The sequence below is a fragment of the Bos taurus genome, chromosome 11 (genome assembly GCF_002263795.3).
Source record: "Bos taurus isolate L1 Dominette 01449 registration number 42190680 breed Hereford chromosome 11, ARS-UCD2.0, whole genome shotgun sequence".
NCBI lineage: Eukaryota > Metazoa > Chordata > Mammalia > Artiodactyla > Bovidae > Bos > Bos taurus.
Window position 1 is genome coordinate 62491761 of NC_037338.1, and position 27947 is coordinate 62519707.

General features: G+C 40.2%; 2 protein-coding genes across 4 annotated transcripts in view; both read right to left on the reverse strand.

Moving 5' to 3' along the window:
- VPS54 (VPS54 subunit of GARP complex) overlaps nucleotides 1–11025 on the reverse strand; it is a 156505-nt gene extending 145480 nt beyond the window's left edge. The window contains exon 1 of the mRNA XM_059891566.1: nucleotides 252–11025. The gene's annotated coding sequence lies outside the window, so the exon portion shown is untranslated. The remainder of the gene's footprint in view (nucleotides 1–251) is intronic.
- Nucleotides 11026–25476: 14451 nt separating this feature from the next.
- PELI1 (pellino E3 ubiquitin protein ligase 1) overlaps nucleotides 25477–27947 on the reverse strand; it is a 56554-nt gene continuing 54083 nt past the window's right edge. For 2 of the 3 annotated variants that reach the window (XM_024998861.2, XM_059891339.1), the window contains one exon: nucleotides 25477–27920. In XM_024998861.2, coding sequence (XP_024854629.1) covers nucleotides 27354–27920 — 567 coding nt within the window. In that variant the 3' untranslated portion in view covers nucleotides 25477–27353. 3 annotated transcript variants of the gene reach the window in all.

Sequence of the window (27947 nt, forward strand, 5' to 3'; positions counted from 1 at the left end):
TTTTTGTTCAAAATGTTTGCTCTATTTTGTAACTTTTTACATAAATATGTAGTAACATTCAAAACCAAATCCAGATTCTACGTCATAAAATGTTTGATTAATATTATTTTAAGCTTTTGATAATATGGCAAATACTTTAATACTAGCCAGTAAACTTTAAATTGAGTGCTAAATAACACTTTAATAGCAGAGGAAATGCAGAATTTAATTATAAGGTTAAAAAGAGCCATAAACAGTGTTCAGGTACTCACTGCTTCTCTGCTATGAGGAGTCGGTCGTTTTATGTCAGTGGCTCCGTGGACGCCTGCTTTATGTCATCTCGTTCAAGGTGAAGCAGGAACTGGTCCATGAAACAGTCTGTGAATTATGCTGTTACTTTTATCATTAGCACCATATGGACTTTGAAAACTAATAAACGGTACAAGGAAAGAGAAGAGGAATCGTTTCAAACTATAGTGTAGATGTTTGTCCTTCCCAGTGAGACTCATTATGTAGGACAGCTGTTCAGTGGAGGTAGAGGGGGTGGAAAAAAGAGGTTGAAAACTTATCAGTAATTGCTACAGTTTTTCCCTACAAAATCCAGACTATGTGATAGTTTTACTTTAACAGCATGTCTTTACTTTTTACAAGTTATGTTTTTTTAAGTGTAGTATATACGTTTTAAAGTTAATTTTCTTGAATTAAACTTGGTATGCTGCTAAAGAATATCTTGATGTAGTTTTAGTTAAACCCTGTAGTGTGAGTCTGCTGTGAAATAATAGCCAAATGAAATGGTAGCCAAAAATGTTTTCAAATATCTAAGTACTCTGATGAAAAACAGCTTATAGGATCATTCACTTTAACATCCCAATAAAAGAATTTTTAAGAACCAAAGAAAAACATTCAGAGGGTCAAATGATAATATTGCAGCAGAGACTCAAGAATTCACTCATTCCCTCACTTCCTCACCTCTGAGTCTTCCATTTAAAAGGGCTCCTGTTCACTTGAGAGTGTAATTTAAGTTAGGGCGCTACAGCTTTAAAGCTAAGGAAAAACAAAAGATATGTGAATTCCCAGCAATCATCTGTCTAAGCAGGCAGTTGGAGATGAGAAAGAATGAACTGAAAAAGGGCAACAGATTCATTCCACAGGTGGCCTACGCAGCTGCAAGGACTCGGTGAGCCAAGCCCCTTTCAGAAACACAGAGAAATATTCAGCCTTGTCCACTCTCATTCCCTGCAAGAGGGTAGACCTGGCAGCTCTAAAAAGGAAGAGTCCTGGAATCAGACCAGGCTCTTTTGTGTTTTCTGTTTGATTGAAGCCACTTTGGAAACAAACAGAATCCTGAGATCAATTCACTTAAAATATGATGTATACACAAATATGTATACAGTGTATTTTATACTGCCCGATGATACCAAACAATTTACTTTTGCCAACTAAACTGTCTTTGCAGATGTCTTGGGGCCACCTGTTTCCTCTATTCTAATTTTTATAACTAGATATAATTTCAAACAATTTCTTTTTTGCCTACGGAAATAACAAGGTTAGGATCACTGATCTGACGCCACAGACAATATGCTCATTCTTGTTTCCACGCTGTACTTCCAGTTTCATAGAGAAGGCTGCATTTAGGCTCTGGTTTAAGTTCAGTTTACAGATGTGTCTTCCACTCTATTTTATTCCTGTCCTCTGGCTTTCCATTGCTGTGTGCTTTGCTCAAGTGCGGTTAAATGGATGAGCTACTCACGTAGCACTTCACATGGATTATCTCAAAAGGCAGGCATCACATCTCATTTGTGAAATGAAAAAATTTCAAGAAAAATAGGGTTTACACCTTTCCTTTTTCTTTCTTTTGGACTTTAAGTGCAAAAACTTGAGTAATCACCCTCCTCAGTTCATGATGGTACATGATCATCCATGCAAGGCCTTTTCCTGTTTTATTTCAGCATATTCTTGTTTTATTATTTTCTCCTTTCATCTACAGCATTGACACTCTGATTTGTGTTTGGATATGAATGGACCCCTAAAGTTTTTAATATTGTTTTATGAATGTATGTGTTTTAAATCTGTGTTGTTCAACAGCTCGTATTTCTGTTGACCGATTTTTCACACAGGGCTATTTTTAAGTTCTTTCCATGTTCCTTTACACACACCCAGCTAATTTCTTTGAAATGCTACATAAGGTTCCATATCGTGTCAGATACTTTTAATATATCTGTTCCCTTAGTGATGGGACATCTGGACTGCTGCTAACTACCCTGTACCACAAATAACCCTGTGATAAACGTCTTTACACACATCTCTTTATGAACTCGCGTGGAGAGGAAATTCTGAGTCACAGGCTGTACGTGCAAGCGCACACACACACACAATTAAATACTGTTAAAAGTGCTCTCTAGAATACCTGTATCTATTCACAGGCCTACCAGCAGCAATGAGGGTCCTTGTATTCTCACATCTTTGCCAAGACTGCCAAAGCATTGTCCGACTTTCTAATTTTTACAAATCTGTGTGTAAGGTGGTATCTTAAAAAGTCTTAATGTGCATTTCTCTGTTTACTAGTGATGTGGAACTTCTTAACTGTTTGGGTTTCTACTTGGAAGCAATGGCTATTTTCACTCTTTGTCAAAGTTTTTATGTTTTAACTTAAAAAAATTTTTATTGAAGTATAGCTGATTTACAATGTTGTGTTAATTTCTGCTACACAGCAAAGTGACTCAGTTATTCATATACATATATTCTTTTTCATATTCTTTTCCACTATGGCTTATCACAGGATATTAAATATAGGTCCCTGTGCTATACAATAAAACCTTGCTGTTTATCTATCCATAATAGTTAGCAATCTGCTAATCCCAAACTCCCAACCTTACCCTCCCCCTACCTGGCAACCAGAAGTCTGTTCTCTGTGTCTGAGAGTCTGTTTCTGTTTCATAGATACGCTCATTTGTCAATGTTTTGACAAAGATTCTTTGCTTCACCAAACTTTAGCCAGGCTCCTAATCCTTCTAGGCTCATCTCTTCTCTGAACTTCGTTATGAGATCCAGCTTTAGCAAGAACCAACGCTGCTAAGTCAGTTTAACCAGAACCCCCCATCCTTGATATCTGATCACCTTGGATATCTCATCAGGTTCCTCATCCTCCACCATCCCCCAGGTGATGTCTGACCACCCTGGTCTGTCTTCTAGCCAGAATGCTCCTGGCCCCTGATTTTTCCTCTTAGTAATTTTCCATTCGCTGACTCCTCCATCCCTGCTCACTTACCCATGCTCTATTTGGAATTGAGCCCAATCTCCCCTACTGTATAATTCCATTGCAGTAGTCCTTAAATGACACAGTCATTTGAACACGGGAAGCTTAATATAAAGGATATTAACTAAAAGTAGAATTAACTACTAAGGAGTAAAGAGAACTCTAACGAATTCAGGAACAGTCAACACAGGAAGCAATACTAAGTCAGTGTTGCTAAACTTCTTTTTTCATTATTGCTTCCAATGAAGACTTCAGACATTTTACCCCTTATTGTTCCCTTCCATGAATTTTTTTTAGGGTTTTATGAGACTTCATTCCCAGAGAGCAGACATCAATCACTGGGGGAAAAAAATAGCCTTCGATGCTAAACCATCTTTGTCTGGGTCTCCCTTAAACCTACTGCATTAGGCTCTCTTGGTGAAAATATGAGGGATCTACATTTTTAGTGCACCCCAAAGTAATTCCCTAACCTGGAATGTTAGGTCCATGGTTCAAGGTAAATTGAACATGGTCAAGTAGGAGCTGACAAGATTGAATATAGACATCTTAGGAATCAGTGAACTAAACTGGATGGTAACGAGTAAATTTAGTTCAGATGACCATTATATATATCACTGTGGGCAAGAATCCTTTAGAAGAAATGGAGTAGCCCTCATGGTCAACAAGAGTCTGAAATGCAGTAGTCGGTACAATCTCAAATATGACAGAATAATCTCAGTTCACGTCCAAGGCAAACCATTCAATATCACAATAATCCAAGTCTATGCCCCAACCATGTATCGGTTCATCAGGGCCTGATTATTCTTCGGTGAACAGATGAAATTAAGTTTCTGAATCACACATCTAAGATCTAAACCTCAGAGCAGAGGTACATATCACTGAACCAAGAAGCCTAGCTTGGCTAGGGAGACTTTCTCACTCATCTTATACTGAGCTATCTAAAGGTAATGTATGCAGTCAAGGGACAGAGCAAAGATAGCTAGTCAATGTCTTTGGCCTTGTTTGAAATTTGTCCCCTTGCTAATTGCTTATGTAAGCCTATAGCTTACATAATAGATGTCTCCATTCATAGTTCTAGTTTGGTTTTGGGTATGAAATGGCTTGCTGATAGGCTTCCTTTGTGGCTCAGCTGGTAAAGAATCTGCTGCAATGAGGGAGACCTGGGTTCAATCCCTGGGTTGGGAAAATCCTCTGGAGAAGGGAAAGGAACTCCAGTATTCTGGCCTGGAGAATTCCATGGGCTGTATAGTCCATGGGATCACAAAGAGTCAGACATGACTGAGCAACTTTCACTTCACTGGCTTGCTGAAAGGTGGCATGTGAATTTAGTTTCATTATATGTAACGTGAGAAAGTTGGTAAAGATTATGTAAGTGGTATGTTGAATAAGTGCAATTCTCTGACCTAATAAAAAGGCAAGTTTATATACTTATTTTTGCCCCGACTCTTCCTTTACATATATGTAAAGTCAGGTGGTAAGGGGAAAAAGGAGTCTTTCTCTGCTCTAGGCTGAAAATTCTGGCAGGCCCTTAAATTTTCTGGCACTCTGGCATCATAGACTATCAATTTAAGTTATAAACACAGTCTTGATGCAGAAATTCAATATTTATCAAAATTCCAAAGCTGACTCTAGGAACACATCCTTTCCTTTCCTCCATCTTAAGACATCTTCACTCTGAAAGCCTGCAGCGGGAAGAGGAAGGGATGTTGGATAGCTCTTTCTCAATGTTTCTTGTCAAGTGAATGGAAATATCACTACACTGTTCTGAGATCCACTTGCCACCATTTTTCACCTTCTTCTCTGCCCGAGGAGACTGACCCTGTATGAATGTATTCTCTTTGGCTTCCAGCTGGGTCTGGCCAATTGTGAGCCCTTGCAGAAGTTCAGAGAAGGTCAGGGTATTCATCCTTAGGCATTTGCCCAGTGAGGCTGCTTTTAGTTGGCTTGGTCAAGGTCATTGCTCCTCTTACTGTGGTCTGCTCCAAGTAACACTCCATTTCTGTATTCTAATAATCTCTGCCTTAAGGCCCAAGGATGTCAACCACTCTGCTTCTTCTAACCCCTAGTTCCTAGACTGTCCCTTGGGTTTTCATTATATCCCATCACCCGCTTACAAATAGTCACTTTGAAAAGAAAATCTTCTCAACTTATCCTAATTTAACTGTACCATCTGTTTCCTGTTGGGACCCTAACTGGAAAAAATTCATCAAAATTCATATTGCATAGCAACATTTGAAGTTTAAAACATCCATTTTCTTAGATTAAGTAACTCATATTACAATATTCACTCTTAAAATCATTTGCCCCACAGTATTATTAGCCAAAGTACTTCAACAAGTACTGTACTGTACTGGGCCTAGTATAGGTTCAGAAAAGCCAGAGTTGGGGCTACTAGTCTCTCTCCATATATCTTTCCTCCTTGTTCAGGGCTCTTTTGCTGATAATTTCTCCCACTGAAAGGAAAATGGACCTTATTAATTTCAATATCTTCATGAATTAGTCTAATATATTTCCAGGAATATATGCATTTTAAAAGAGAACTCCAGGATAAAAAATGAAGCTCTAATGATAGAAATTTCAGACTCTGTGACACCAGGAATGGAGAAGTATGTTTGACCTCCTCTATTATGAGCAAGATGAAGCCTAATTTTCTTGCATCTTTGTTCTAAAACATGTCACTCAGGGCTGAGCTTTAAAGTCCCTGCTTCACTGTTCGTGTAACTGTTCAGGACTTTCCAGGGTATGAGTTATTCAAAACAAATTTTAGCCTATATCAAGGTAAGCTTAGTTTTTAGTTTTGAAAGTATAAGAAAAAAAAAAAAAAAAAGTACAAGAAATACCTAAAGGTTGTGGGTAATTGTTTTACAGTGTGCCTGAAAAACCACTAATGTTGCCTCTCTTTTTACATCTTGCCTCTGATCAGCCCTGCCTCTTCAGCTACACTTAAAATGAAAGGAATCAGGTAAACAACTTTTAGCAATCAGGGAACCTTAAAATAGCAGTGATCTGTAGCAGGTTAAGCATACAGCAACACGCACGCAATCATTCAAATTTTGTATGAGACTAACAATTTATACTTTGATCTGACTTGATTATTTGAAAAAGCTGCTTTTCAGCAGCATATATATAGACACTAGTTCTGTCTTGCAGCCAAGTTTCTCACCAGAAAGCTACGTTAACCTTATGATTCCCTTACATAGAAACTAGAAGCAGTAAACTTCTTCTAAACGGTAAACTAATAAAAAGGTATCCATGAGTGCTTGTTGAGTTTAAAAATATTGTCTTTCTCCTTTTCCCCACTGGATGAACTTAGTTGGTTTCGGTCCACATATATTTACTGTTTATTATGTGTCAGGCATTGTTTAACGCAAAAATACAGAGCTGAAGAAGGCAAACCAAGTCCCTGTCCAAGGAGGTTGCATTCCAAGTGAGGGCAGATAGGTAAGAAACATTTAAACAAATAAATAATACTGTTTCAGGAACTGAGGGCTATTGAAGAAGATTAAATAGGGTAATATAGCCAATGGCAACCCACTCCAGTACTCTTGCCTGGAAAATCCCATGGACAAAGGGGCCTGGTGGGCTGCAGTCCATGGAGTCGCTAGGAGTCGGACACGACTGAGCGACTTCACTTTATTTTTTCACTTGCATGAAATGGAGAAGGAAATGGCAACCCACTCCAGTGTTCTTGCCTGGAGAATCCCAGGGACGGGGAAGCCTGGTGGGCTGCCTTCTATGGGGTTGCACAGAGTCGGACACAACTGAAGCGACTTAGCAGCAGCAGCAGCCAATGGTACCTGGGGTGGAATGCAGCTGCTTGGTGACATCTAAATTGAGATCTGAAGGCTGAGGAGGAGGCAACAGTGTTACTGTCTAGGGAAGAGCTCTGCAAGCAAAGAAACAGTAAGTGCAAAGGACCTGGGGTCAAAATGAACCTGGTGTATTTGAGGCCAGAAAGGTGGGCTGGAGCAGAGTAAGAGGGAAGGCCTGGGAGAGAGGAGATGAGGCTGAAGAGGAAGGCAGAGTCAGGTCAAAGAGTGGTAGGAAGCTACTGGAGGATTTAAAGCAGGGAAGCTGGGAAGTGATAATTTATATTTAATTAGGGATCTAACTTATATTTTAAAAAGAAAAGTCTGGCTTTCTGGAGAATAGATTGTAGGAGGTCAAACACATAAGTGGGGAGACCAGGGAAGAGATAATGGGAGAAGTCCAATGACATGCTGGTGGCTGGGCGGAGGGTTTCAGTAGCAAGGCCGCTACTGGCCCATACATTGCTTTTGTGACAATTAGAAAAAGTCTCCCATTTCCTTTGGTGGTTCTGGATAGCAGATGAATTCTATACGGAGTGCAAAGGAAAGAGAAGAGTCCAGAATGACTCAGGCTCGCACTGCCTAACTGGGTGGAAAACGGTAGAATCAGGAGTTCGGTTTTATGTTCACTTGAGGACCATGAAGTTTTTGTATGAAATGGGTGTACCCTAATAGCAACTGAAAACTTAGTAACTTTTACCACCCTGACACTGGCTTTCCCCTCAGCCCTGGGAACCTTATGCTGATGTCATGGAGATAACATTTGTGAGATATTCTCCCAGCGTGTTTGCTTTCCCAGTAAACCCTGGCTCTATGGCTCCTCCACCCAGTGAGTCAAGGACATGCTTTGAGTCACAGGGAGGAAGGAACCCAGCCAAGAATGGGTAAGTCATCATTTAGCTTTGAGTTTCAAAATAGGATTGAAAAAAAAAAATCATAGCAAGACAATAGATTGAAATTAAGTGCTTCTGATTTGTAAAAGCCAGACTTTGCTGAAAGAAAAATATATATATATATTTGTATACACAGATGAGGAAGAGCTTGGAAAACTGCCCCTGAGCAGGTCACAGACGGTGCCAGGAAGAAACACAGGATGTGACGTCAGAGCCATTTTCCCATGACTGGAAGAGAAAAGTTTAAGCAGCTTGCAGGAAGCTATGAGAGTCAGAGGTTATGAGCACAGGGTTGTCCCAGATGAGGGGTGACCGGAGCCCTAAGGCAGGAGAGCTGTGCACCATGCTTTCCCTTTGGAACTGGGCCAACTACAGAGAAGAAGAAATGCGAGGGTTTGGTAATGAGAGGCCTTGAGAAGTGCTACCAGTTCCTGGGCCTGTGTGAGGTCACAGCAGATCCCGTGGGAGGACAGTGAAGGCTGACAGGATGAAAGGGCTGTAATGGGCCTGGCCTCGGGCCAAGAAGGTAAAGGTATATGACCTTTACCACCGATGATCATGGTGGAGACTGTGGCTGCCAGGAGCTGGAATGAACGCAGCCCAAAGGCCAGAGAGAACAATTTCCTCACCATGGTCTCTTTCCTTGTGTCTCCCCTGTAGCATGCCTTCCACCTGGGCAACCATTTGGGAAAGGGAATGGGGAGAGGAGAATCCTGGGATGAGGGAGAAACCCTGAAAGGTGCAGTGATTTCTCAAGAGAGACTGTTTTAAGCCTAAAAGTGTGCATGCTGACTCACTTCATTCATGTCTGACTCTCTGTGACCCTACGGACTGTAGCCCACCAGACTCCTCTGTCCTTGGGATTCTCCCAGCAAGAATATTGGAGTGGGTAGCCATGCCCTCCTCCAGGGCATCTTCCCGGCTCAGGGATCAAACCCACATCTCTTATGTCTCCTGCCTTGGCAAGTGGGTTCCTTACCACTAGTGCTACCTGAGAAGCCCAAATCTAAAAGAGGCTTCTGTAACAGAAGATCAAGTGTTTTCCACTTGCATCAGCAATGGGGGCTTTTTAGCAAGAAGTCATTATAGACAATAGTTACCACATGTATTTTTGTAAATCTGATTTATTAAGCGTGTCCATTACAAGGCTGCTACCTTAGGAAGGTATCTTTACTGAATGAAGATAATTTAGCTTATGTACCTCAGCTTATAATGGGGGTGGGCTGGGGAGCAGAGAGGGCAGGGATTGATTTTGTCAATATTGGTTGGCTCCAGAGATGGTAGCTGGGGGACAGAGAAGAGAGAAAGATCTATTTTTCACTGTACACCTTTTGTAACTTTTGCATTTGTACCACGTGTAAGCATTAACTATTCAAAAAATAAAGTAAAATGGGAAAAAATAAAAGTTTTTGAAATGAAAAAAAAATGTAGATACACAGAATCTAACATTCAGGGCTTGACAATTAACATTCAATACTTTTTATCTCACCAGGAATCTTCGGGCCACTCCTCCTCGGTGCACCCTGGGGTTGTTACTTTCATTTGTGCTTATGTTGGTTTCCTAAGCTATCTTGCCTCGCCATCTAGCCCATGACCCATCTGTGCTTTCGTACCCTAAACACAGTACTGCACATCCTGTAGGCAGACCATCCATTGTCTGGGGGAAAACAATCCTACCGACCAGTCAGTCTTGCCTGCCGTCCTGGATTGAGGTGTGGAATGGATTCATGAGGGCTGGATCTGGTTATCTCAGATTGGCATCAAGTAGGAATGGGGACTCAGTGGAAAGGATTTGAGTACTGGAGTCAGACTCACTAGGACTTACCTCTGCCAGCTACTGGCTCGTGTCCTTGGATCGGTCTTGAGTTTCTTCTCAACATTAGAGTTAATACAAACCTCATTGGGTTATCCTAGTACAATGCTAAAGCTGTTCTGATTACCCTCAGCCCCCAGTCCAAGAAAAGACAGATTAATTTTTATAAAATCTTATGTCCAGACAAACTCAGGGTATCCATTCTCCTGTTTTCCTTGGTTTCTTCCCAAGTCTGTTATCTACCTCATCTTTTACTCTCATTCACAACTTTCCTAGACTTTTACTCCCTTGGCCCAATCTTCCTTTGCTTCTCTTTTCTATTAATGTATTTTCACTTGCAAGTAGCAGGTAACTCAAGTCTAACCAATTTGAACATTAAGGGTATTCTTCTGACCCAAGGGACTGAACATCAGCAGTGGCAAAGGCCTTGAGTTGGTTCCATTTCATAATTACTAAGGCCTCTGTTTCTTTCTTTCTCTACTGTACCACCCTCAACATCAGCTTCATTCTAGGACTGATTCCCCTAGCGGTTATAGGCTGGATGTTAGCAGCAATTGGGCCCACAAGTGTCATTATGTCCAGAGGAACTGAGAGGAAGTGAGTCTATAAGCATCAAACAAAAATCTTAACATTCTGTGAATTGGAATAGAATGAACCAACCACGGTGACTAGGAGACTGCCATGTGCTAATTCACTAAGGTCTAAATTAGGTTGTTAGGTGTCCAATGATTTATGATGTCTATCTTCTTCATGAATTGTATGTTTTAGCATTAGAAATATTCATCTTTGTTTCATCTAAAAATAAATTAATTAAAAAAATAGGGAGGTAGACATAGATTTGAGATAGAAGACGACAATAGTGGGTTTAAGCACGATACTAGCTGCTGATTTTGAAGATGGATGAAGAGGCCATGAGCCAAGGAACACAGGAGAGCAGCTCTAGAAGCTGGAAAAGGCCAGGAAAGATGCATAATTTGCAAACAATAACTGCATCCCTATTAAATGTACAGTTCGATGGGGTTATGACAAACATGTATGTCCCTGTAGCCACCACCCCAATCAAGATACATCACCTCAAAAGGGTCTCCTGTGGGGATGTAGGAGAAATGGATTGGGAGTTTGAGATTAGCAGATGCAAACTATTATACATAGAATGGGTAAACAAAAAGCTCTGACTGTAGAGCACAGGGAACTGTATTCAGTATCCTATGATAAACCATGATGGAAAAGAATATGAAAAAGAATGTTAATATATGTAGAACTGAAGCACTTTGCGGTACCGCAGAAACTAACACAAAGTTGTAAATCAACTAAACTTCAAAAAAATAAAATTTTTTTTAAAACAAAGGTTAAAAAACCTGTCCACTCTTGAGCCAATCACAGTAGCGAAGCAGATGGGATTACCGTGATTAATTTAGACCAGTTGTTCTCAACTGTGAGTGGTAACACCTCCTTAAGATTATTGAGGCATGTGGTTATGACTAGGTCACTGGCATTTAGTGGGTGGGAGTTAGGAGCTTTGACTGTCTTGCAAAGTACAGGACAGCTCTGTACAATGAAGAACTGGCCTGTCCCAAATGCCAATAGTGTCCCTGTCAAGAAATACTGGCTTCAGAACCAGGGCACATCCCCCTGAACCTGGGAGTTTATCTTCCTTTAAAGAACAGAAGCTGCGCTAGGGTGAATAGATACCCGAACAAAAATGACCAGATCACTCAGTTCCTCCCTTATCTTGACTGGCTCCCTTCTGTCTACTTAAATTCCTCTTGACAATCATTTACTTCCTAGCTCCATTCTGTTGTGCCTACCCAGATAAACCCAGCAAGTCTTAGTATCTCCCAAGGTCTAGGCTCAAATTTTTAATTTAAAATGTAACAGGTCACATGGTCATCCATGATAGACACTAAAATTTTCAGCCTCCTTGCCGCTAGATGTGACATGCAACCAAGCTGTGGTCAGTGGATTTAGGTAGAAGTGGCATATGCCCTTCTGGTCCTTCGTCTTGCTGGCTGCAATGAGAACAAAATGCATGGAGATGGAGGAACCACATTAGACCATGACAGGGAAGGTAAATGCTGAGGATGGCAAAGTAAGGAGATAGAAGGAATTTTGACTCTTGACACATTGGTCTACCTGGATTTTTACGTAAGAGGGTAATCAACTTCTTTCATGCTTGTGTGCATACCAAGTCACTTCACTCACGTCCACGTCTTTGCAACGCTATGGACTGTAGCCCGCCAGGCTCCTCTCCTATGGGGGTTCTCCAAGCAAGAATACTGTAGTGGGTGGGTTGCTATGCTCTTCTCCAGGGGATTTTCCCCATCCTTGGATTGAACCTGCACCTCTTATATCTCCTGCATTGGCAGGTGGGTTCTTTACCACTAGAGTCACCTGGGAAGCCCTCTTTTATGCTTAAGAAACTGTTATTTGGGTTTTCTGTCACTTGGAACCAACATAACTACATAACAATATCAGATCCATCTAACTTTCTCCCCACAGCAATTCTGGGGGTTCGAATGCTAATGGTCAAGTCACACGACTAAGCAGATTATTGCCAATATCTAGTATATTCTATACCCTTACCTGGTCCTCAGTGCTGCCCAGCAGTCTCTCTATTCTCTCCAGTAGCCACTTCAAATCTCCTTCATGCTCCTCCAATTTCCATTCTTCCTTCTCCCACTTCCCTCTCTCATTTCAGAAGGAAGATGTAAGAAATCATTAGATAGAACTTCTCCTGTCAATTGCCTACCTCCAACATTATTTATCATTGGAAGGACTGATGCTGAAGTTCCAATACTTTGGCCACCTGATGTGAAGAACTGACTCATTGGAACAGACCCTGATGCTGGGAAAGATTGAGGGCAGGAGGAGAAGGGGACGACAGAGGATGAGATGGTTGGATGGCATCACCGACTCAATGGACATCAGTTTGGGCAAGCTCTGGGAGTTGGTGATGGACAGGGAAGCCTGGCATGCTGCAGGCTATGGGGTCGCAAAGAGTCGGGACACGACTGAGCAACTGAACTGAAGTGAACATTGTTTATATCCACACCATTTTTTTCTTCCCTTTCCTTCAGTTACAATGAAATTAGCTTGTCTCAGGCTAATTCTTTCCATTTGCTATGGATCCAGTTTCCTACATCCTACACTCTATCCATTACTTTCCATCCTCCACTGGCTCCTTCCTTTCAGCCTTCAAACATCCTTAAGTAGCTCTAATATGCAAACACAAAAATCTTTCCTTCACCCTGTGTCTCTGTCGTTTTCTCCCCTCTCCTCCTTTCCCATTTGCACTTCTCCCATTTCCTATTTCCTCCCTTCCCCGCCTCGCTTCTCCTTTTCCATCCCCGCCCCTCCATAACCAAGCTATTTGACGTTTCCAGGTCTCTACTTCTTCACCCTCAAGATTTCCTCAAACTTCTAGAGAATGGCTTCTGTTCCTCTCACTCCATGAAAATGCAGTTGTCAAAGTCACAAACACCTTCCTTGTAGCTAAATCCAATGAATAGTTCTCAGCCCTTGACTTACTTGCTCCTCAGTAATGGCTTTCCTGGTGGCTCAGTGGTTAAGAATTCACCTGCCAATGCAGGAGATATGGGTTCAATTCCTGGGTCGGGAAGGTCCTCTGGAGGAAGGCATGACACCCGACTTCAGTATTCTTGCCTGGAAAATCCCATGGACAGGGGAGCCTGGCAGGCTACAGTCCATGGGGTCACAAAGAGTCAGACACAACTTAGTAACTGAACAACATGACACTGTAAACCAGCCCTTTTTAACCACATTCTCTTCTCTTGACTTCCACATCACTGGTCTCTTCTGGTTTTCTATCTTTTCCCTCTGACATCTTTTTGCTACGGGTTTCTCTTCTCCCACTCTACCTCTTAATCTCACTGTTCCACCTGAATGGTTCACAGCTTCTTGGGATGTCTCAGTCACTTATAAGACCTAAGGCTGATGATTTCCAAATTCGTATCTTCAAGGTGGATTTTACTTTGGGTTTCACACTCATACATTCAAGTACCAACAGAACAGCATCATGGATAGTTAACAGTGATCTCAAATCACATTCATCTTCCTGCTCTTCCCTATAAACCTGCTCTCTTATCCCATACAGGGAATGAACTGCTATCTATCTAGTTGCCTGAGCCAGAGTCATGGCTCCTGTGTAATCTGGTGATTGATGAAGTCCTACCAAGTTTAAGTTTGGTGGAGGGTGGGGTTGGGAGGGGAAGGTCATGGTCTGCAGTTCATGAGTTCTTAGTTCCCAGAGCAGGGATTGAAGCCAGACCCTGGCAGTGGAAGTGCAATGGACCACTGAACCACCACGGAATTCCTCCAGTTTACTTTTAAGTGCATTAAATATTTAGAATCCATCCATCTCTCTCCATTCCCACCGCTACTTCCTCTGCAGTTCCCCATCACCTCTCACTTGGGCTGTCCTGCAACTTTTTGACTCTCTGCATCCAGGCTTGCATACCTGTTCTCCATAGTAGTCAGAGAGAGTGATGTTTCAAAAGCGCAGATCTGATCTTGTCATTCCTTGTCTCCCTACGGTTATCAGGATAAGGCTCAAGAACACTTTGGCTTTCCTTACAAAAGCCCTGTCTGATGTGTCTCCTGCCTTCTTTTCCTCCTCCCTTGCTTTTTTTTTTAAACTCTCCACTTTGTCTAGTTGCTAAGTCGTGTGCAACTCTTTGCCACCCCATCTGCTGCAGCTCACCAAGCTCCTCTGCCCATGGAATTTCCCAGGCAAGAATACTGGAGTGGGTTGCCATTTCCTTCTCCAGGGGATCTTCCCGACCCTGGGATCAAACCCATCTCCCTCACATTGACAGGTTGGTTCTTTAATCACTGAGTCACCTGGGAAGGCCACTCACCACTCAGCCACTTGAATTTCAGTTCCTCAAATATGTACTGCTCTCTATTGGTGCTCAGCCTCTGCACAAGCGGTCCCTTGCTGGGATTCCTCTTCCCACTGCCCCCACCTTCTACCCCTCCCTATCCTTGGCTGCCTCCCTCTTCCTTCAGGTCAGTCTTCTCTGACCTCCCAGGTTCGGTTAGGTGCCCCTCCTATGTGCTCTTAAAAGAGCATTATTTCTGTCATAGTACTTACACAGTGTAATTGCTACCTTGAAAAGTGAAAGTCAAAGTTGCTCAGTTGTGTCCCACTCTTTGTGATCCTGTACAGTGACCTCTGTACAGTCCATGGAATTTCCCAGGCCAGAATACTAGAGTGGGTAGCCTTTCCTTTCTCCAGGGGATCTTCCCAACACAGGGATTGAACCCAGGTCTCCTGCACTGCAGATGGATTCTTTACCAGCTGAGCCACAAAGGAAGCCCAAAGATACTGGAGTGGGTAGCCTATCACTTCTCCAGGGAATCTTCCCAACCCAGGAATTGAACTGGTGTCTCATTGCAGGTGGATTCTTTACCAGCTGAGCCACTAGTGAATCCCCACTTCCTTGCTCCCTTCTACTAGATTTTTATCATTATGAGGGTAGGGACCATGTCAATTTGATTCATCTTTATATCTTCAGTGCCTCTCACATACTAGATGCTCAATGTATTTCTGTTGACTAAAGGAACCCAAAGTAGGGATTTGGTATTCAAGACACGCTTTTCTTCCTAGTGGATAAACATGTCTGACTAGTCAGGCAATTAGAAGGCATTCGGTGGAACAACAGCTCTCATGGTGAGTGAAATGAAAGAATCCCTCTCTCCAGACATCTTAATGTTTTTTTTTTTTTTTTTTTTAAATCACTGAGTTTAACAGAGCACTGTAAATTCTGATGTTCATGCAGAGAAAAAGACCAAATTAAAATCAGCTCTTGTTTTCCAATGTAAGCTGTCAACAGTCTTCTTCTCTGAGGTTTCCCCAGGACTCCCACAGAACAAGGAGAGAGAGAAAGGTACATCACAAGCAGCAGCAAAGACCCTCATTACTCTCCTACTCCACTCAAGAGTGAAGTTCCTCTCTCCTGTCGTATGATCCCAAGGTTGCTGAAAAACTAAAAATGACCCTTCATCCTTCATGAAGGATCCAGTTTTGCTCAAATATTCAATGAACATTTCACTGAAGGCTGATTCTATGCAAGACATCCTTACTCTTCCCATCTTCAAGTTTTATGAAGGATCAAAACTTTGTCTCCTGCAAGTATTTTATTTTCTTGCACAGACTTCCATTCAAGAGGGTAGCCTTTACTCTGTTGCCAAAGGCCCTCTAGCTTTAAGGAAATAGCATGAAAGCAGATAAACAGCTTGTCTCAGCCATACAGGTCCAAACCACATCACTCTTTGAAGACACCGAAAAGATTTTGCTCTGAGCTATTTTTCTAATCATACAGATCATGATGCATTATACTACTTACTCTTTCTTATCCATTCATTCCAGTATATATTAGGCCCTGGTACCTATTTGCTGGTCACAGAATGGGTTTTTCTCCATGAAAAAATAATTGGTCCAGAAAGGACCAACTCCACAATCTCTGATTTCATTTAGAGAACTAGTCTTCTGGAATTTCACAAAAGCAAGGCATTACCTTGTTGGTACCCAAATAAGCTTAGTTTGCTCAGATGCAACACCAGAAAGCACAAAGCAAATGCTGGCATTTCAGAAACGCTGTGCTGGCTGGAAAGGAACCATGCAAACAGAGGCAAATGAAAGAGGGCCTTAAAGTCTGTGTATTCTTGCCAATCAGGAAGATGAAGTTGTCACTGTCTAAGATTCCATATTGTTTACTTTTATAAAGTTCTCCAAGTAAAGACCTTTCCACATAAAAGACAAACAACAAAAAGTCATAAAACAGATTTTCTGGACATGTCCTCACTCAATGAGATAGGTTCTTGCTGTTGTGGACACCTTCTCTAGTAAATGCTGGGTACTGTGGTTACAAGTGTACTTAGAAATCAGACCAAGGGTATTTGGGAACCCAGAAGGCTAACTGGTAGCTCAAAATGTCAGCCATAACGAGCAAATGAAAATGACAAGAGTTATATTAATGTAACATTCTCAGGCTGAAAATTTAAACTTCAGTTCAGTTCAGTTGCTAGTTGCTGTGACCCCATGAACAGCAGCACGCCAGGCCTCCCTGTCCATTACCAACTCCTGGAGTCCACCCAAACCCACATGTTATATCAATTCTTTCAGTCATGTTTCTCCCATTTGGTAGTCTATTTCCTTGGTAAGCAGGTGTAATTCATAATGAAGGAATGCGTCAGAAGGTTAAGATAGATTTTGTTTGCATTCCCATTACAACCAAACATGTTTGCAGATCAAAAAGATGTTTAAACTAGTGACACAGGTCAACATATAATTAAATTCCAACGGACAGGCCCATAGAGACAGTTCTTTGGAAATGGTTGTTAGGGAATCTGACGTGTTGGGTCATTCCTCTGAACTGTTCTCCAAACTATACTGTCCCCCAAACTTTCAGAGGTGTTTCAGCTATGAATAATTTGGAGTATCATTTCCATTAGCCATGGAATGATTAAAAAGGTCCTTAGACTGAAGATAGCTTAATAATTCATTTAAGGTTCTTTGCCTTTGTTATATATCAAAGAAGCTACTGAGCTCCCTAATTGAAGAGACCATAATTTATTAGTCTGAGACCATCTGCTCTTACAAGTCTATTTCCCCACATAGGACTAGCACCAAAGTCCTAAGGAACTAAGGTAGAATGCGTATTAACTCATGCCAAGGGTTGGATTTTCCTGTTCCCATAGGATATCAGGTAATAAGATTCATGGCAGACAGAGTCAAGGAGTTAAACATAAATGTTACAAAATTACAGGAAATGCTGGTTTTAGTATAACTAGATCCTCTCCAAAGGGGAACTGCGTACCTTGATATTTTCTCAATCCCCTCACTCTTAGGCTCTATTTAATTTACAATGAATAACTGCTCATTGTTACCGACTCTGATAAAGGAACATCTAAGGACTAGTATCTGAGGCCAGACTGGATTAAGGCTTGGACTCATGCCTTGTCTGAAGAATTCCTGTTTTTGTGAAATTCCACCCAGACAACATTTTCAATGGCTCTTTTGTACTTAAAGAGGAATTAAAACACTTTGGTAAATAAATATGGCCACATTTGAAGTCAGTAGCAATGACGAAACCATAAAAGCACCTTCAAACAAACTCTTAATTGTTAACTTTCAAACTTAAAAAAAATCCTGTAACATGGAGGAAAGCAGTAAATGGCCTTTTAGTGCTTCTCTGCGAAAGGCCACATCCCAAGAGTAGTATCTTTGACTTTCATTTCATCACACCATAAGTATCACTTCACAGTTTCATTACTTTATCTCTACAACTAAATACCAACATTGCATAGTACACCTGACTCAGGGCTTCTTGCCACAGTTCAGTTCTTTGAATAAAATCAATCAAAAATATAATTACCACCTGCATTCATTCAGTGTGAATAATATAGAAATTACACTAACAAACTTGTTAGAATTAACACACTCAAGTGAACATTGTTTCTTTAGAAAAGTCATCATGAGAACCTATACTTATACCAAAATTGGGAGCACGTGTTTGGAATGTGAGCCCCCAGTATTCTTGCCTGGAGAATCCCCATGGACAGAGGAGCCTGGCTGGCTACAGTCCATAGGGTCACAAAGAATCGGACATGACTGAAGCAACTTAGCACGCACACACAGTGGGGAGGAGAGAGGGAGAGAGAGAGAAATTGATTGCGAGGTAGGGGGAATACAAGCAACTGCCTGTCTTTGGATGTTGATTCTTGCCTATAATTCCATACCTGGACATTGGATAATTACTATGGTTCCCTGGTGGGGGCCACAAGTTCTCTAACTTCCCATTCCAAATCCTAATATGAATTCAACTTTGGAAGGGATTGCTTTGGGAAACTAACATGTTACCAAGATCTACAGCAGACAATTCCTCCCATGACCCAGAGCCCATCCCTGCCTTAGGAGTTCCTACCAGCTAAATAGGTCTCTGATGGCCTTTCTGTGGAAATGTCTTCTCATACATCTAGCCCACTTTAACTCCTTTTTCTCCACCTGAAGATCTGCCCTCATGAAACAAGATTCAGACAACTTTATGAACACTTGAGATTTGGGGTTCAGGTTGATATTGTTATTCAGTTACACAGTAGACTAAGAAAAATTCTGAATTGACAATAAAGTGACATCACAATCACTACTTCAAATAACTTATTTTCCAAAGGTCAGCTGACCAAGGAGCCCACTGCAAATGAAGGATATCTGAATGTGTTGCATTCCTGCAGAGATGCAGTATTCAAAACAACTATGCTAACCTCAGAACACACAGAAAAGTGAAGTAAGTGCCTTATCACTGAGTGAGCACTCTTGTTGGTCGAATGATTCATGTAGAGACTAAAGGGCTGGAAGTGAAACTACTAAACAATTGCTTTGATTTTCTTTTCTTTTCTGTCATTTCCAAACTAGGTAGCCTTTTTTTTTTTTTTCCCAATTTACTTATTTATTTTAATTGGAGGCTAATTACTTTACAATATTGTAATGGTTTTTGCCATACATTGACATCAATCAGCCATCAGCCCTGGGTTTTCTTTGAAGGAATGATGCTAAAGCTGAAACTCCAGTACTTTGGCCACCTCATGCAAAGAGTTGACTCATTGGAAAAGACTCTGATGCTGGGAGGGATTGGGGGCAGGAGGAGAAGGGGATGACAGAGGATGAGATGGCTGGATGGCATCACTGACTCGATGGACGTGAGTCTGAGTGAACTCTGGGAGTTGGTGATGGACAGGAAGGCCTGGCGTGCTGCGATTCATGGGGTTGCAAAGAGTCGGACACGACTGAGCGACTGAACTGAACTGAACTGAGGACATGGAAGCAACCTAGATGTCCATCGGTAGACGAATAGATAAGAAAGCTGTGGTACATATACACAATGGAATATTACTCAGCTATTAAAAAGAATGCATTTGAATCAGTTCTAATGAAGTGGATGAAACTGGAGCCTATTATACAGAGTGAAGTAAGTCAGAAAGAAAAACAACAATTCAGTATATTAACACATATATATGGAATTTAGAAAGAGGGTAACAATGACCCTATATGCAAGATAGCAAAAGAGCCACAGATATAAAGAACTAGGTAGCCTTTTAATGAAAAGAATTTAGAAACTGACTACCCTCTACTTTTGGGAACCACTGTTTACATGATGAGAGTTGACATTTTAACTCTGCTGACACTTTAAATTCAAAAATAAAAACAATTTAAGTGCAATGTACTTATCTCTACGTCAACAAACAAAACATGGGGATTTAACTGAATCTTAGTGAATCGAGTTCATGATAATCAAGAGTATTAGGGGACACAGGGCATCGAAGTTCTAGTACCAGATTTTATCAACCAGTAGCTACTAACAGGGCCATGATTTCTCACATGTAACTTAATTGCCAAGATTCCTTCTAGTTTATATTCTATATTTTTATTAATAGTTATACAGCAATATGATATAGCACAACTTTAGGACATTCAAAGGTTGGCAGGTCTTAATTTTCACAATCTTAGCTGTTTTATGTGCCTTCACTAACCAATAAAAGGCACAAAATCTTGAATTTATGGATGGCATACTTTGGGGCTATAATTGGTACTTCTCTTTCTCCAGGATAATTCTTTTTGTTCTCTTTTGACACCATCCATGGGTTTTCTCCTTGCTGCCTTGTCAACATTCTAGCAACTGTCACTTTTTCCAGTATCTCCACCTTTTCCATTTTTGTCTTTTCAGCCAAAGAACACACATTTTCTGATTAAATAAACAGCTTCTGTAACATTTATTCTTTTGACTGTTTCTGTAAATGCTCCTACTCAGACTGTTTGGACAGTTTAACAGTTTAGAGTTCTACCAGTTTTCTGTAATTATGTACGAAATAGTTTTTGACCATCTACATATGCCAGGCATCGTGACAGTTCTTTATCAACCGGGGAAAGAATTCTTTCAATGCATTCCATCATTAAAGTGGAGAAGCAGCAGATATGACACCAAAACCACAGGCAACAAAAACAGAAGTACACAAGTGGGACACACCGAACTAAGAAGCTGCTACACATCAAAGGAAACAACAGAATGCAAAAGCAACCTATGGTAGAAGAGAAAATATTTGCAAACCATGTAGATAAGAAACTCTTATAACTCAGTAGTAAAATCAACAACCTGATCAAAAAATGGGCTAAGCACTTTAATAGGTATTTCTCTAAAGACGACATACAGATGGCCAGCAAGTATAGGAAAAAATGTTCACTCTCACTAATTATCAGGGAAATGCAAATCAAAACCACAATGATATATCATTTCACACCTGTCAGGCTGCTATTATACAAAACGAAAGATGACAAAGTATTAACAAGGAGGTGGAGAAGCTAGAACATTTGCCCACTCGAGGTGGGAATGTACAATGGTGCAACCATTATGGAAAGCAAAACTATCGTGCGATCCAGTAATCCCAATTCTGAGTATTTATCAAAAGAAACTGAAATCAGAATCCTGAAGAGATATTGGCACTTCCTTGTTCACTACAGCACTATTCACAAGTAACTGGAACACCTGTATATCCAAGATAAATGGATACACACACACACATGCATACACACTGGAATACTATTCAGCCTTAAAGGAAGAAGGAAATCCTGCAATGTGCTACAACATGGATGAACCTTCAGGACACTATGCTAAATGAAGTATGCAAGTCACAGAAAGACAAATACTGATGAATCTACTTATATGAAGGAATGGCACTACTTCCTGAATGTGAATTTCTCTGGTTGCAGAACCAGAAATGATGACAAGTTTTTGCAGCAGTGGATATATCGTTACCTTCCAGGCAGCTGCATGGATCATAATACCCCTATTGAATAATCTACTGAACATCTTTGCACTAATTTGTGACTCACCTTTAGCAAGTTTACAGGCCTTCATTAAAACTATTCATGTACTCATTTCACTGCTGGTTCTCTTATTCTGTTACTAATATCAAATTCTTTTGCTTTTGTTCTAAAAATTTTTATTATTGACGTTTAATATCCTTAATTTTTATAAGCCATCTTAAATCATTTTTGAAAAATTGCTTAAAGTTGATTAAAAGGGGGAAGCAGTCAGCAAAATGTGGTGGCTGTGTACATAAGTACTGAGCAAGACTTCTAAGTTCCAAATTTTGACTCCTCTAGTTATGAGACATGTGACTCTTGGGCAAATTACAAGACACTGTTATATCTGGTTTCTACTGTAAAAATGGAGATACACAGATGTGGAAAATGAACTTATGGTTACAGGGGTAAGGGGGGAGAGAGATAAATTGGGAGACTGGGACTGACATATATACAGTATTATGTATAAAACAGCTAACTAATAAGTCCCCACTGTATAGAACAGGGAGCTCTACTCAATACTCTGTAATGACTTATATGGGGAAAGAGTAGATATGTATGAGTGGATCTGTATGGATATGTATGAGTGGATTCATCTTGTTGTACAGCAGAAATACAACATTGTAAATCAAATATACTCCAATAAAAAAAAAAAAAGACAATAGTTCCTATCTCCTAAGGTTGTTTTGAGTTTTAAACAACATCAATAAGATACTTAGAATGACGCATTTAGAACAGTGCTAGGCACACAGCAAATGCTCTTATGGTAGCTGTGAGGAGGTTTCATGCTGTAGTTTAACATACATAGCTGGGCTAACAATCTAACATCACTCTAAATAAACCAGTGTTTCTAACATAGCATCTAACAGGATGTTTGGACATAATATTTTACAATGATTACTAAAAAAACTCTTTTTATCTTCTTTACTGCACTTTCTGACAATATTATCAAATACAGACATATTTCCTTAAGGGAAGCTGGATATTAAAATCTGGACTTATAAAATAGGTTCAAGACTACTTTGTTTTCTGTTAACATTTAAATATTCAAATTAAAAAACAAACACCACTGTGCTCTACCGGTGCCCGGAAGGATTTGAAGCAGCAAAACATTATGCTTCAATAAAACTGAGAACCTTTTTAAAAAAATGGCTAGAGCTAAGGACAAAGGTATATATGAATAAGGGAGAAAAACTGTATTAGAACATGCTGGCTAAAGGAAGCTACTGTGGTTGAAAATAGAACTGCGTTTCCTCAGAGGGCAGCCAAAGCAAAGACAGAGGTACCCCTACTCTGTTTTAATGAAAGGGAGCTGGCCCTTAACCAGGAGGAATACTTTTCTGTTTCTAAGCTAGCATGGGATACATGGGGATCACTGATCATGATAATTAGGAACTCTTGACAGTAGTTCAAAAGACAAAAGCAGAGATGGTTTCAGTAAATATCTTGTTTAAGAGAAGCCTCCATTGAATGTCCCAGACTGAGTTCCACAACCAGTACACCCTCCCACACAAACTGTTCTCTACTTCACTAACCGACAATTTAATCCTTCTAGTAGTTACTCAGGCTAATTAAACCAAGTTGTCCTCGACTCCTATTCGTTCTTTCATACCCCTTATCTGACCTGCCAGCAAATATTGTCAGCTCTGTCTTCAAAATATACCCAGATTCTGGTTACTTTTCAAACCAGCTCCATTGCATCCACTTTGACCTAAGTCACCATCATTTCCCCCCAGGATTACTGCAACAGTAATCCTAACTGGTTTCCCTGCTCCACTTCAGTCTTCTTGAATCCTATTAAAATCTAAGTGTGAGCATGTTATTCCCCTGCTCAAAATCCTCCCATGGGCCCCCATCTCATTCAGAATAAAAGCCAGAAGTCTCAGGAGGCACTCCGAGATCTAGTTCATCCCCAGGCCCCACTCCACCGTTGCTTTACCTCCTGGATCTAACCTGTTCCTCTTCTCCCCATTCCTACCCACATGGTCACACTGGCCTCTTGTCTGTTACAGAATAACTTCAAGCAGGCTCTTGCGTCAGGACCCTTGCAATCGGTGTTCCTTCTGCCTAAACGCCCTTCTCCTAAGTAGCCACTTCAGATCTTAACTCAAATATTAACTTTCCAGTGGAGTTCTTGCCCTCCTACTTAATACTGTAAACACTCCACACACTCACACAAATCACACATGACATCCGTATCTCCCTTTTCTGCATTATTTGTCCCTTCAGCACTGCAATCTATCATACTGTAATTTTACATTATCTTGTTCTTTTCCATCTTTCTCACTAAAACACAAACCGCACAAAGGCAGGGTCTTGGTTTTTGTCTTTCCCTGCTATATCACCCAGTGTTTAGAACAGGGCCTGGTGCACAGTGGATATTCAAATATCTGTTCTAAGAATGTGGGAGTAAAATTCTGAGGGCATGACCGTAGAGTATGCTTGTACAGGAGTAATTCTGAAAGAGGGAGTGGGAGATAGAATAATACAGTTGGGTTATGTAGTGTTTTAGGGATCCGATTTGCTACAGGGTTAATGCTTAGAACATAAAAACCAAAGAATGAATCACAGATCCTTCAGTTAACTTAAGATGATCATTTGGGATGAGGGGCCAACATGCTACATTTATTTTATAAAGTTTAAAGATAAATTACATTTATAAAGTTTAATTATGGATGGACTTCCATGGGTGCCCTCAGTCTGTGTCAGAAGGTCATGCATCATGCATGGTTTCTGGGCACTCTTCTGAAGGAAGAGTGGAGTGGGAGTACTCATGTTAGATGGGATTCTATGTTTACATGAGTATTTATTTCTATCCTGCCTCACAAGTACTAGAAGATTTTTAGATGATGAAAGTAAGCAATCACAGCTTGAAGAAGATAACCTGGTAGAGAACTCCTCTTTCTAGATATTTACCCTATCTTGCTTCATGACCCCAACATTTTAGATAAAGGGGAAATTTAATTCCCTGTATGGATTAAGGAGGGCTTCCCTGGTGGCCCAAAAGGTAAAGAATCTACCTGCCTGTAATGTAGGAGACTCAGATTCAATTCCTGGGTTGGGATGATCCCTTGGAGAAGGGAATGGCAACCCACTCCAGTAATCTTGCCCAGAAACCCCATGAACAGAGGGCGCCTGGTGGGCTATGGGCCACAGCATCGCAAAAAATTAGACACAGTCAAGATTTAATCTTAATCAAACACAGATTTAGACAGTAAGATCACTCTGATAAAAGAACTGAGCCATTCAGACTATCTTTCTTGAGAATGCATTTAGGACACCTAAACACAACTTTTTTCTTTTTGGTCAGAATACTGACATTCCCTTAATACAACTGAGTGTAAGTAAAAGTATTCCATTAGTCATTGGCAAAATGTCTAATAATTAAACTGCTTGAATAATTAAGATGCTTGAACAGAAAAACATATGACTAATGACTTAAATTATCTAAGTTTTCGTAACTTTAATTTGATAGAAAATGAACCAGATTTTTCCCAATTGATAGGAGGAAGTTCAGACACCTCAGGAAGAACATGAACCTTTTATGATTACTGAGGCACTGCTTAAACACTCTAGTTATGCAACTTACTAAGAGCTATCTCTCTAGCAGGGTTTAACTTAGAAAAAGGCTGCAATTACTCAACCACTAAAGAAGCTCCTCTATTATCAGGGAAGAGATACTTTCCTAAGAGAACCAGAGAATAAAGACTTACATTACATGCAAACTCCTCACCTATTTCAAGTGAATATTTTTGGAGTGTGCATTGGTTTTGTCCATAAGTTTTCACTTCTGGTTTCCCATTCTAAGTTATGGAAAAATGAACTCACAGAAACAAATTCAAGTATCTATTTTGAAAAGTATTTACTTAGTTTGAATAAATTAATTGCAAATAAAAATTAGCTACAATATATAGCCTGAATAGAAATGACTAGAACAAATACAACACAGGACTTGATTTCCTTGCATTAGTCACAAAGCATGTGACAATCTAGAAAACTTCAAAATCAACTGTATTTCTTTGAAAAAGGAGTAACAGCAGTTACTGGTACATCACAACTAGTCAACTTATAATACAAGTTTCCTGACATGCATTTCCTGAGTGAACCCAAATGATCATTTTTTTAAAACAAGGAAATTTTGACAAGTTGAAGTAAAGTAAAATAGTTCATGGCTTCTAAGCAACAGGTTTTGTTTTTTAAAAACCAAAAGAAAATTCAGAACAGTATCATAACAGGATAAATTAAAGCTATGCTACCACATACAAAATCTTGCTATAGTCAATTAAATATAATACAACTTTTTGAACTAAAGGAAAGCAAATCAAAAGATTAAAAAAATGATTCTGTCTAACCTAAAAGTGTACTGATTTTTACAAGTGTCACAAAGGGTTTGATGTAGTGCAGCTGTCTATACTTTCCTTGTGGGTATTAAAAAAAAAAAAACAACGGGTGGGTGGGGGAAAGGGGGAGAAAATGTTTTCTTCATTCTGAAAGCAAAGAACTTCCTGGAATTAGAGAATAAACTGACCATGCAAGTATGTCCCTCCATTTGGCTGTCACTGGTGCTCACCTGCCAACCAAATACTTCCTTGAGTCACACTGTGGCAAATGTCCTTTTAGGATTCAAACCCACAGTTAAGGCTGGTCTGTTAAAATTTAAAAAAAAAAAAAACAGAAGAGCACTGCTGTCATTCAACCCTTCAAATCTTTCTACGTTTCTTAACACCTGAATAAGTCCAAATACAGGATAGTTAATTCAGCATTCTTTTTCTAAAGGCAAATCAAGTCACTCTCCTTTCTTGTGAATTTATGCTTTTTCTCATGGGAATGATTTTTTTCTAGAAACAGTGAACAGATGAACCACAGTTTATATCTAAAAAATAAACTTGCCAAATGTTGCTGATACTAAAAACAGATTAGTTATTGTGGGAGAAAAATAGATTATCTAGATTAAATTGCATTTTCAAAGGAGCATATAAAATGTTTCTTAGCATTAAGTTTTTGTTATAGTACTATACTCGGAAGAAACATTAAGGAAAAAATTCTTTCCCAATTATCTTTAATGTGGTTAAAAACAAACACCTCTTACGTAATGGTAATTAATATGAAATTGTTTTTACAAAGTATTCTAATTTACCAAATTTCATATTTAGATGGGGTGGGGAGAGAGTCTCTCCTGTCCTTCTTCCTAACTCTGCAAATCCTTGAGCTACGCTTGCTAAACTACCATTCCCACCAGGAGAGTGAGACCATCGTTACCATGCTATTCTATCAGGAACATTCTAAGATATTTTCTATAATAAAGATAAATAGAAAAAAGTTAATATACATGTTGCTGTATTTTACAATTTTGCAACAAACTGTAAACTAACATAGTTTGAACCAACAGTACCCTCAGTTATACAAAACAATTTTTCAACACTGAGGATGGGTGATTCAAAAACACTAAAAGGAAGGCATCAAATTAGACTATGTCTTTTTCTCCTCAAAATATATTTTCAAAACTCAGAAATCAGAAGTCTGGTACTTTCGAAAATTCCTTTGCTTGAGTTTCCCAGATTTTTGCTCAGAAATTGCTACTATTTATTACAAATGTTTAAAAAAATTCTTCATCTTAATGCAAACAACCAGAGCAGAAAAACTGTGACGTGGACAACAGGTTGGAAAGCCCAGATCACTTAGCTTATAAATGTTTAATGTAGTCCTGGAGGACAACTGTCTGTTAGTCTAGAGGTCCTTGGAAAATAAGTCTGATGTAGCCTTGTTCACCAGCCAACTGATGTGCACAGAAGGGACAGGCGGCATGAAAAGTGTGAGTACCGTGAGGAAGCGGGATCTGGGACCAATAGGCAGTTGTCTTTTCTGAACACACATGCCCACATGGGCTGAACGCATGGGTTGGAGGGCCGGCGTCCACATAAAATCCAGCTTCACATCCAAGCCACAGAGGGACATAGGGACCAACAGACCTACACATGGGACACTCCCGATCCTTTCCATCACGTTCTTCCTTGTTCCCCCAGTTATGATAGCCATGCACGTGGCCGCAGTGTAGGTACACCCACGGTTGTTTTTCATCAACGACATCTTTTCTCTTCATGCTGGGAAATGCTAGTGTGTTGAACCCGACAGGGCACTGAGGTCGCGCTGCATTGATTTCCTGTCTTAAAGCTTCTAAATGCTTCACGGTAGGAGTGTGGGAAAGGCCTTCTGCAGTACGCCACAGCAATGTTGCGCCACAGAGATCAATTAATGAGCCATCTTGTAACTGATTGGTTTCAATTTCCACCTAGAGGAAACAAGAATCAAAAAACAC